The sequence below is a fragment of the Coenobita brevimanus genome, chromosome 52, assembly GCF_032717465.1.
Source record: "Coenobita brevimanus isolate Jiangsu-jjx chromosome 52, ASM3271746v2, whole genome shotgun sequence".
Classification (NCBI taxonomy): domain Eukaryota; kingdom Metazoa; phylum Arthropoda; class Malacostraca; order Decapoda; family Coenobitidae; genus Coenobita; species Coenobita brevimanus.
Window position 1 is genome coordinate 41,213,846 of NC_137005.1, and position 12,163 is coordinate 41,226,008.

The 12,163-nt window shown below is 42.8% G+C and overlaps 1 protein-coding gene across 1 annotated transcript; it reads right to left on the reverse strand.

The window, feature by feature from the left end:
* Window positions 1-10,424: 10,424 nt before the first annotated feature.
* On the reverse strand, window positions 10,425-11,666 carry LOC145400540 (uncharacterized). The gene is made up of 2 exons (XM_080273061.1): window positions 11,567-11,666; window positions 10,425-10,876 (listed from the first exon to the last, which is right to left on the reverse strand). Exons 1-2 carry the CDS (start codon window positions 11,664-11,666, stop codon window positions 10,425-10,427), a joined length of 552 nt encoding a protein of 183 aa, XP_080129187.1.
* Window positions 11,667-12,163: the final 497 nt, after the last annotated feature.

Genomic DNA, 12,163 nt, shown 5'->3' on the forward strand with positions numbered 1-12,163 from the left:
TTCCTGTTTTTTCCTTAATATTTTTATTTTATTTTTCCAACTTCCTCTTTCGTTTTCTTCCGAATAAATGTGTGTGTGTGGGGGGGTAAATTGGGAGTGTGTCGTCCTGTCTCGTCTACCTCCCTTTCTTTGGGGGAAGCAGCCTAGGTATACAGATAGATAGATTTATCGGTCTGGCTTGCTGTCTACGTACCTATCTATCTGTGTGCTTTTTATCTGTTACCTCTCTATATCTATTTGTCTGTCTGTTCGTGTCTCTATCTATGTGTTTGTCTGACGGTCTGTCTGTTTACCCCTCCCCCCCTCTCTCTCTCTCTCTCTCTCTCTCTCTCTCTCTCTCTCTCTCTCTCTCTCTCTCTCTCTCTCTTTGCCTTTCTATCCTTGTCTTTAGCTGAGAGAATAGTTTTGTTAGTTATAGCCTTCCTTTTACCAAACACTCGCGAAAGGACCAACAGGTCTGCTGCTGTTTGCTTTCCTTTGTACGTCTTTGTTCTCTCTTTCTCCCGCTTTTCGTACATACATACATACATACATACATACATGTGTGCGTGTGTTTATGTACAATATAAACATACTGTATTTTATTCTCTTAGTATAAATATTTACACATTCATTCCACTAAATTCATTCTTTTTTCATCCCATTTGTTTTCCTTTATTTTCCTTTTCATTGTCATATCATTCAGTAAATCATCTCTCATCTTCCTGTACTACATCCTTCCCTCTTCCTCTCATGTGTTTGTCTTTGTTTAGTTCATCTTCATGTCATTATCTCCATTTTTTTTCTCATCTTTTCCTCCCACAGCGTGACATTATCGCCTTTTATCACTCATTGTTCTCCACTTTCCTCTTTTATCATTCTTTCCTTGTGTCTCCCCTGTAAGTCTTTCTGTGTCATGGGTATTAATGCGTGTTATTCCTTTGTCTTTCATTATTATTTTGGATGGTTGGTGGTCCAGTGGGTTGCGGCGCTCCAGCCCGATGTGGCTTATGTGAGATTAGATTCGAGGGATGATTAGTGTGTACTGTTTACATAATATCAGTCTTGGGAGGGCGACCGGTCACTCGTATTTAATAACTGGAGTGAGAGTCGTGTCGTCTGGCCTCGACGTTGCTAATGGACAATACAGGATTGGACAGTGCTGAGGACGATGATGGTGATGCTGGTATTGTTTTGTTTTAAAGGTTTTTGTTTAATCTCTCTCTCTCTCTCTCTCTCTCTCTCTCTCTCTCTCTCTCTCTCTCTCTCTCTCTCTCTCTCTCTCTCTCTCTCTCTCTCTCTCTCTCTCTTTTCCAGCTTATATCATGCAGCGCAGTGATAAAAAAAAAAGACAGACACGCCTCTACGTCCTTTCCGTAACACCTCTTCGTGACTAGCACCATATTCTAGTGTAAATCCATTGCTGTTGCTACACCTTGGTATTGTAAATGGACAGATGGCAATTTTAGACCAAGTTTGAGTAAAATGAATATGGTTTTAATTAAATTGCTACTTTCAGACTTCTTTTTTCACTTTACGACAGATATTTATTATATATTTTTTTCTACCTTACGACAAACATCTAATATTTATTTTTACGACAAACATTTATTTGATTTTTTTTTTTACGAGAAACGTCTGTTACTGATTTATTTCCCTTACGACAAATCGATTATTGATTTTTTTTTTAATGATATACGTCTATTGTTGAATTTTTTACGACAAACGTATATGACTGATTTTTTCCTTATGACAGATCTAATATTGATTTTTTTTACGACAAACGTCTAGTATTGATTTTTTAAAATGACAAACTCTATTAGTGAAGATGATAATGAAGGCTCTGTCTAGCACCTCCTGCTCGAAAGGCCTGTCCTGAGCAGAATAAAATCTCCTTTAGTTAGCAAGATTGAAATAAAAAGTACGTCTTGGGACTGAAGGGGTAGATGGAGATTGTAAATAGGTTGGAGCGCCCATCATCTACTCACTGCATGTAGTGCTGCCTTTTGGTGACTAATAGTGGCTACAGAGTGACGAGGGAAATAGTTGTTTGTTATATGAAAACAATAGAAAAGAAAATAAAGCAAAGCCTGGAAACTTAAAAAAACAAAAAAAATTGCTTTCGTGGGAAGACTGAACGACACTGTAAAAGTCAAGTTCTGTTTATTTCTTTTTATAAATGCCTGGACATGTTGCGTTAAAAAGAATGGAAATCATAGGCAGAGGGAAAATCCGACAAAGGAAGACGGCCATAGAGTGAACCTTTTGCTTACGTGAAGGACTAAGAGAACTGATTATGAGAGTACTTGTTTTAATCAGGTATTGATCAAGGTATGCAGTTTAGATGGGCAGTGATTATTGAGATAGCAGAAAATGGCGGAGAGAGAGAGAGAGAGAGAGAGAATGTAAATCCTTAGCTTTCACCCTGCTGAGAAGAGCTGCATGTTGGTGTATCTCCTCCACATGGAAGAGCAGTATCCCTTACGAGGGTGAATTAATTCCACTGCACAAAGTCAGCAGGTGCGCAGGGATGAAGAAATTACTGAATCGGTTTAGCACACCTAGTTTCCGGGAAGTCTATTTTACAAAGGAAGTTAACGAGAAAGTTATCCCCGTGATATTTAGGGAAGGTGAAGGTGTGTGTTGTGAACTGGATGTTATTGTGAAAGGTTTTGGTTGGTTGAATGAGGTAGGAATTGGGTTTGAAACACTGAAAGGAATTATGAAGGTTACAGCATTTGTCATGACGTTGAGTACTAGTAGGCCCTCGTAAACTGAACAAGACTGTCATGTGGTTGAATATTATTATTATTATTATTATTATTTATTATTATTATTATTATTTGTTAAAATTGTAAGTAGTGGTAGTGGTAGTAGTAGTAGTCGTAATAGTAGTACAGTAGGTTTCCCTGAGATGAGTAAAATCGGATAACGTTGTCCTCTACTAAGCAGAATTCGTCTATCGCCTCCGGTGAGTTATTCCTTCAGCTGTGAAGTGTGATAAGAACATTTTATTCCGGCTACTGTAATTTATTTTATTTATTAGTTTGCTCATGTACCCACTACTGCTAAAAAAAGTAAAGATTTATTAAACATCAACATTTTTGTAAGACTGAAGAACTGTATATTTGTTCCATTTAACGCCGGTCGATTTATTTCGAACTAAGAAATCTTGGCCGTGTGTACCCAGGCAGAGGAGAATCTATTAATGCCAGTCACAGATGGTTGGCTGAGTCACTTGTGCTATCACTTAACTCAGACGCCAAGTTTAACCAAGTTGCAGGAACATCTGGACGCAGCGTCAGTCAGAGCGTGACGGCTATTGCTTTTAAAACGAAGAGCAGCAGGAATGAAAGTTGCCACCAGCCTTCCTCCTCCTGCTCCTGCTTCCCCTTACTGGTCCTCTGCTCCAAGCGAGAGCAAGGATCTGCATCATCATCATTATCATTATCATCATCGTCGTCGTCGTCGTCGTCGTCGGCACACAGAAAAATGATTTTGCAAAGTGTATGCTATAACTTTGGGGATCATGAGGAAATATCTGCAACACTACATATCATCATCATCATCTTTATGATCCGCAGCACGAGCAGCATCCTAAGGCTTTTTTCTGCCACCACCACCACACCATCATTTTCCACGAATACACGGAGTAGGAGGGATCCAGAGGCAGGAACCTGGTTGTCCAAAAGTATGAGAACTACCAGCATGGCGAGGAAGCATGCCTTTACTACGGATGGATGCGCCGACATGTCCCCAAACGAGTCCAAACTCAGCTTCATCTTTTCCGAAAGCGATAGCCAAAGGGAGTAGTTTCCTTCGCTGGCGAGACTGAAGTTGCTGCCTGCCCGACCCCTTCAGATTATCGCCGTATTCTTAAACTTTCTTGAGCCTAGGGACTGTATTGATAAACTTTCTTGAGCCTAGGAACCGTATTCATAAACTTTCTTGAGTCTAGAGAGTGTATTCATAAAAAATCTTGAGTCTAGGGACAGTATTAATAAACCTTCTTGAACTTAGAGATAATAGCTTCCTCTTTGTTGTTTTTATCATTATTATTGACATAGTTTGCCTTAATAATATGTAAGAGGATATTGAGGAGCCAGCAAACAGGAGAGTGTTGATACGCCCCACCTATTCTGATGTTGCGTAACCTCTTCCTCCAACTTTCCGTCTCGTTGCTCGCAAATTGAACCGCCCCACTCGTCCCCTCCCACCTTGACGCCTTCCTCATTGTATTCCTTTGCTGAGCTTTTGGGAGGCCTTTCGTCGTGAAGGTGCTAATGAAGGCTGTCTTGAACCCCCCTTCCAAGAAAATCTTCTCATCTAAAAAAAAATAATAATGGTGACGAGTATAGGAAAATGACACGTGATCATACACGGGAGATAGTATATATATTTTTTGTAATATTTTAATATTTTCTTCTGTAAAAAAAGACTAGATGAAAGCGTGTTATAGAAAGGGTTTAATAGGTAGCAATATAGGCTAATCATAGTGCAGACCTGATGTGTAAAAAGTTTGTCAGAAATCTTGCAACAACTCCTCTCCCTTTGCAACTTTGCCTCTCGTTGCCTTGAGATTGCACGACCTGACTCATTCCCTGGCCGACTCCCCTGATGTCCCAACTCTCCTGGCGTTGTATTTATAAAGGATCATAATGCCTTTGATGGCCAGACTCTCATGGAACCATATTTATTGAGGATCCTAAGCAGTTTATATGGTGAAGCCTGCATAGTAATGAAGTGTTAAAGAAGAAATCCCTGTAACTGGTCACATTTTTTCACTTTTATTCATTCTAGTTGTGAACTGCTGAGTAACCGTGTGCGTGAACATTAAATTACCAACAGGTAATGTGCTGCGTACCTGTTGAACTGTTTATTGTAAGAGTTTTAACTAGTTTACAGGATAAACAAATTTCCATAACAGTTAACTTTTATCACAGGCTGTTTTGGCTTCTGTACTTGATTGAGACTTGTTTGGTAACTATGAGTGAAGACAAACATGGCCTGTATACAAGGTGTCTTACATACCTTTTAATGCATGGTTATGTACTCATTTATGTAATATACATATTGCATGTAAAATGTATTATTTATAATGTATATGTATTACGCAATACTTACTGTAATATAATGTATGTAAATATAGTAATGTATAGAAAATAGTTAGGCTCGAAAAGCTGTATAAATACGGCCCCACTGACCCTCAACTTCATCTCGTCAGATTAATGCATAACTTAACCTTAGGAGACTTTATAAATACAAACCTTTAAGCTCAGGACACTTTATAAATACAACCCTACTGATCTTCGACGTCATTAGGTCTGCGAAATTTTATACCCACGTCGTTTGCCTGGCTGGAGTGACTGGCCCAGAACTCCGACTGGCACGCCCGTATCTGTGCATGGAAGTCGTCGGCAGGTTCGCATGAATTTACATATTACATGATCTTGGAAGCTGGTTAATGAGGCGGTAACAGTCAGGTTCATAATTATTACCCCCTTCTTGGTGTAGGGGCCCGAGGCTAGGCTACCATGATCGGTATTATACAGTCGGCATCAAAAGTCCTGTTGTTCTCCTGGTTCTTTTTTCCATGGTGTATGAAAATCGGTGTGGTGGATCCGTAGCAACTGATACTGATGACATTGATCTGTGGTCGAATACAGTGTTCAGTGTGGGTCGCTCTGATTTAACATACCGGTACTTCCTATGGAGAGAAGACCAAGAGAAACGAGAGAACTTTTGATTCCGACTGTACATTTAAGGATAGATGACCGGCCTGCTTCCCTTGATGGCATTATTGGATCAGACTTTGCATACTGAATGAACTCCCATGGTTGAGAGAGAGAGAGAGAAACAAACATATCACGCTCGCTTGCTTGGAGACTGCTGGTGTAATGAAAATTTTGCTATGTGATTGAAAGGATCTGAGTATTTGTTTATTTGTCTACCTGTACATTCTCTCTCTCTCTCTCTCTCTCTCTCTCTCTCTCTCTCTCTCTCTCTCTCTCTCTCTCTCTCTCTCTCTCTCTCTCTCTCTCTCTCTCTCTCTCTCTCTCTCTCTCTCTCTCTCTCTCTCTCTCTCTCTCTCTCTCTCTCTCTCTCTCTCTCTCTCTCTCTCTCTCTCTCTCTCTCTCTTTATACCCCTAGCACCCATTTTCTCATTACATCCCTAACACCCATTTTCCTGTCGTCTCTTGATTCACACTTTCCATTCTGTTTTGTGGGTGGCGGTGGTGTGATAGGTAGCAAGCCCTTCTTGTAAGTGAGAGAATCTGGGTTCGATTCCCGGGCTAAACACGGACCATTGGGTAGAGTCTCCTTTACGCCAATGTGTTCGTACCTAGAACTGAAATAGGGACGTAGATGTAAATTTGACGGTTGTGTGTCGCTGTTTGGGGGAACGTTTGGGAGGTTGTCTTCGCAGTTACACCTTCATGATAAGTGTAACTGTTCCTTGCTCACAAAATGCTGCCGCGCTGTGTTGGGTTAAGTCTCGATACTTGTTCCTTCCACTGAAATTCCCTTCCTCACCAACCAATTCTTCCCCCGCCGCCTTCCCTCCTTCCATTGTCCTGTGCCAGAAAAAGTACCACCAGCGTAAGTTAACACCCCTCACTTGTTTCCCCCACTGAAATTCTCTTCCTCACCAGCTAATCTTCCCCTGTCCCCCCTACTTTCTGACACCTTCGGCTGTAGTGTTTGGTGGGTAGGGGTAGTCGTCCTGCCATACTATCATCATTAAATCACTGAAGTAGGTATCATATATGTCCTCTACTCTTCTTCAGCCTCCTCCCTACACTCCGCTTCTCCCTTTCTTCCTGATCTTTTCTCTCCTCCTCTGTTTCCCTTCCTTCTGCATTCCCTTTCTACCTACTTCCTTCCTAATTACCCCCCCCCCTCCCTTTTCATCATCCCTTCTGTCGATCTCTTCTCTCTTTTTGCCATCTTTCTCGCCCTCTCTCTTCTCACCCCATGCCCTTCTCGTCCCTCTCTCTCTCCCCTTCCCCCTATCCGTCTCTCCCCTCCCCCGTATCATCTTTCTCTCCCCTTCCCCATATCCTCCTTTTCTCCCCTTCCCCTATCCTCATTTTCTCCCCTTCCCCCTGTCCTCCTTTTCTCCCCTTCCCCTATCCTCCTTTTCTCCCCTTCCCCCTATCCTCATTTTCTCCCCTTCCCCCTATCCTCCTTCTCTCCCCTTCCCCTATCCTCCTTCTCTCCCCTTCCCCCTATCCTCCTCCTCTCCCCTTCCCCTATCCTCCTTCTCTCCCCTTCCCCCTATCCTCCTTTTCTCCCCTTCCCCCTATCCTCTATCCTTCTTCTCTCCCCTTCCCCTATCCTCCTTCTCTCCCCTTCCCCTTATCTTCCTCCTCCCCCTTCTCCCCCTTCCATCAGCTTCCTCTTTCGTCTTAGGTCTCTTCTTCATATCCCCTCTTCTCTCTTCCCTTTCTTCCTCACTTGCCAATTCCTTCCATTCCCTCCTATCTCACCCCATCCTTCCCTCTCCTTTCCTCTACTATATTCCCCCCTTTTCTCCTTCCTCTCTTCGCCCTCTCTTCCTCCCTCTTGTCTCCGCACGTGACCTCCAGACAGATCGAGGCGACGAGTGTTGGGAATACAGTCGAAAACAAGATTAGGATTCTGAGGCGTGAGGATTAAACTTTTACATCCCCTGGAACACTGTTAAGGAGGGAGTGTGACCGCTGGGGAGGCGAGAAGGTAAGAAGGGAGGACGTGGATGGAACTGAGAGAGAGAGAGAGAGACAGAGAGAGAAAGTTAGAGACAGAGAGAGAGAGAGAGACTGGGAAGGTAAGGGCAAATGATAAACAAGTCATTGGTCCATACTCAGCATGATTTTGGAGGTTTCGTACCTTCTCTTCCTTATCGATTTATTTTGAACCTTAACACAGTAACTTTCGCTATATGTTATTTTTATAGTTTTAATATCGACATAGTATATATCATAAGGATATTTTGAGTTGCAATATGCAGCATAAGTTGTTAAAGCATAGTTGTTATGAAATATCAAAAACCACCCAGAAAGTGACGAATAATGAAGATGTACAGTCGATTTAATCCACTGCAACCAACATTGATCATTGATTTTTTTTAACGCAAGGAAGAACGAACCAAAGGCCAGGGGTCTGCAAATTGCTCCCTCCAAGAAAAAAGCAAAAACAAGGTAACAGAGCCAAATCCAAGATCCATTGATTTCGAGATGACTGGACACACTGCTTTTGAAAGACTGGAAATCATAGGCAGTAGGAAAAACGGCAGAGGGAGACATTTCCAGAGCTGACCTGTCGCAGAGAGAGAGAGAGGTGTGGGGCAGGATTGGGGAGACTCTCCTACTTATACAACAGGTAAGTGTTTAAATAACGAAGGAGGGGGAAGCAGTGGCGCAGAACACGAGTAGTCTCTTGTTGACGTGTGTGGCACCATAGGTCATATTGTAAATGACTGGAGCTCTTGTAACATAGCTTCCTTGGCAATTTATTCTACTCAGTACCCGTTAATATCCAGGTGTATTTCTGCTCAGTTCTTTTTAAAATCCCGTTGTATTTCTGCTCAGTGCCCGTTGATATCCTGTTGTATTCCTGCTCAGTACCTGTTAATATCTCTCTTTATTTCTGCTCAGTACCTGTTAATATCCCTTTGTATTTCTGCTCAGTACAGGGTGAAAGACTGACGAAGAGAGTGTATGTGAGTGAGGTGGAGGGGGAAAGAGGGAGGGGGAGGCCGAGGATGAGATGGAGAGATGGGGTGGAGAGGTATATGAGAGAGGGGGGCGTGAGTTGGGAGCAGGGGAGTGAAATGGCGGGGGACAGGGCGACTTGGAGGCGATTTGTTTGTGGCCACCCCAAACGGGATTGAGGCGTCTGGCAATAGATAGATAGACCTGTTAATACCCCATTAGTTTTATATAGTTACAAACTGCATCGATATTAAAACAATATAATTGTCAAACAAGAAAACATAAAAGGTCAGTATCCGAAGCAAATCGCTAAGTAACAGGATTTACGAAGCCTCCTGTTCAGTGAAGAAAATGACCATATTCCTTAGGTGTTATATTTTCCATATTACATTCTGGTATTCTTCTGTTGGCCTTCCGTATCCATAATATAGAGGTAGTTTGCAGCAGTAACAAACAAAAACACACTGGGAGTGTAACAGGCACGATAAATAGTAAATGCAGCGGTGTTACGAAGGCGCCAAATACGGTTTAGGAACCCACATTGCCCAGAGCCGCATTGCAGGTGTCCTGGAGGCTTCGTAGCACCGCTTCTTTCACGATTTGTTTTTGCGTAGTACATTTTATCATAATTTACCGACTGACATGGTTCACATCAGTAGCACACGAGGATATTGAAGCGAAGGCTAAATGTTGAAAATAAATCGCTAGGACAGAGGTGTTGCGAGATCTCCAGAGCCACGAAAAATACGATCCTCTGTGACAACCAGATATAGTGTATACGATCCTCAAGCAATTAGATCCCTCTTTGTGCGATCCTCAGAAACAGTCAAATCCTCTTTATACGGTACACAAACAATTAGATCCTCTGTACGATCCCGAAACAATCAGATCCTCTTTATACGATCCTCAGAGACAATCAGGACCCTCATAATACTATTTACAAAGACAATAAGATCCTCTTTGTACGATCCTCAGAAACAAGCAGATTCCTCCCTACGGTCCTAAGTACTTAATCCCTCTCTATACGATCCTCAGAGACACTCAGGTCCTTTTTATACGATACTCAGAAACAATCAGATCCCTCTTAATACGATCCTCAAAGACATTCAGATCCCTCATAATACGATTTTCAAAGGCATTAAGATAATTTTTATACGATCCTCAAAAACACTCTGATCCCTCTTCATACGATCCTCAGAGACGATCAGACCCTTCTTTATGCGACACTAAGACTATCAGATCCCTCTCAGTACGATCCACAAGAACAATCAGAACCCTCTATACGATCCTCAGAGGCAGTCGGATTCCTCAGTACGACCCTTAGAGACAGTCAGATCCCTTTATACGATCATCAAAGACAATCAGATCTCATTATACGATCCACAGAGACAATCAGATCCCCCCATACGATCCTCAGATAATCATATTCCTCTTTATACGATCCTCAAAGACATTCAGATCCTACTTAACTCTACACACCATGTTTACTTACACACTGTAATAGGGCCAGCCATATCCTTGGGTTCCCTACACCACAGAATTAATCGCTGAGCAAGAAGTGTTACAGGAGCACCTAAGCCAACGAGATATACGTCTTCGTGAAACCTCTGAAAATTTTACAAAAGCCAGAGATTTTGTTCTCAAGACTTCTTTAGGTTAAGTTGCATTTGTTTGTGTATATTTTTTCTTGTATTGTAAAATTTTAAGTTTCACTGCACACTTTATCTAGCTATGGTACTTTTTACTCCTCTATTCCTCTGTTTTAGGAGGCTTGATCCTCGTATTTCCTTTGCACAGCATCACCCTCATGTAAGTCTCCTGGGTGAGGTGATAGTCCCTGTAGGGGGGATGGAGGGCTAACTCCAACTGCTTAAGGTTCTCCGTTAGAAGGGACTCAGCCTTATTCAAGTTGTAGGCCTCCATCTCTTTGCAGGCAGCCTTGAATGTCTGCTCGGAGTTCTGTAAGTACTTGAGCGCAGCCATTATGTTGGTCTGGTCTCCACACTTCTCGCATTTGACGATGGGCAACATCTGGGTCTCAGAGTTGATGGGCAGTGAACCTTGGCACTTGTGGCAGTTGAACTTCATCACTGAGTTGTCCATATTGCGGTACATTGGCCAGTCATGCTGGCATGCCTCGCACTGACACTCAAACCAATATCTGTCAGCCAGTTCCAGTCTGCGGTTACTCCTGGAACTGGCTGACAGATATTGGTTTGAGTGTCAGTGCATTTGGTCTGATCAGCTATTTCAGGTCAGGTGCGGGTAAGGGGATGAGTCTGTTATGATGTGGCAGGGGTAAACCAGTTCTTCTGTCGGGCCCTGCTGCGGATGTCACTGATTGCATTGCGCAGTTGACCCTTGTGCGGTGTGGTGCGGTGAGGATCTGTCCGTTCTCCCCTTTGGTGCTAAGATGCGAATGAATGTGTTTGAATGGATGAGTAAATGGGGAGTGTGTCGTCCTGTCTCGGCTACCTCCCTTTCCTTGGGGGAAGCAGCCTAGGTATATAGACAGATAGATGGTTACCAGACACTTCATAACCAAAATGGAGTGAATATTAGCGTGAACAATATGACAGAGGAATTACATTTTTATCTTATCCACCACTAAGGAGACTCGTTTGTCAAAAGAATTGGGTAAAATCCCTTTTTGGATACGGGTCGTGGTTGACTTATGGTAATGTTAGGGTAAACCATGTCTGGGCTGCCTACACCGCCTCACTCCCGTATAAAGAGTTGGTAAATATTTATCAGCTAACAGTGTTGTTGGTAGACAGGTGAAAAGTGATGGAGGGAAGGCGATAGACGAGAGAGAGAGAGAGAGAGAAAGAAAGAGAGATAGAGAATGAGAGATAGAGAGAAAGGAGGGGAGAGGGCAAGAGAAACTGAACCGAGCTGAACTAGGAAAGATGGGGAGGGGATGAAGGGGCGTCCTGGCGTGATCTCGTTACCCTCGCCTTCTTCACAAGTTAACGCGTTTTCTCCCGGCATCCTGGGCCCCGCTTCCAATCTTTCCGCCCCTTGCCCAACGATTCAGAACCAGTTCAGTACGAGGACGTCTTTTTACCATAATGTTTTCTTCAGATTTTTTAATTTTTTTTAGCCCAAGGGTGCATTCAAGCAGTGATGGATTTCATGAGGACTTTCCAAGTATGACTCAATGTGTCTAAATGTTTAAAAGTAAATATAATGAATTAAAAAAAAAATCTAACTGAATTTTCGCCCGACATCCTAGGTTCGTTTCCTAATGTTTGTATCCCTTTGCGCGCGCGCGCGCACACGAACACACACACACACACACACACACACACACACACACACACACACACACACACACACACACCAGCAAAATTGTGCCCATGCCCCAAACCCTGCTGTCGTCCCTTTCACTGTATGAGCGCGTTGGTGTTTTATTCAAGCTAAAATCTGAGGGAAATCCTACTAGGAAAAGGCATCAAAACTATACTGCTTAACCTCACTACTGCCGC

Excerpts from the sequence above, each read along its gene's own strand:
- LOC145400540 (XM_080273061.1), bottom strand. The coding sequence starts at position 11,666 with ATGCCGGGAGAAAACGCGTTAACTTGTGAAGAAGGCGAGGGTAACGAG. Across the intron at positions 10,877-11,566 it reads ATCTTTCCTAGTTCAGCTCG|CCAGTTCCAGGAGTAACCGC; the intron begins GTTCAGTTTCTC and ends AATATCTGTCAG.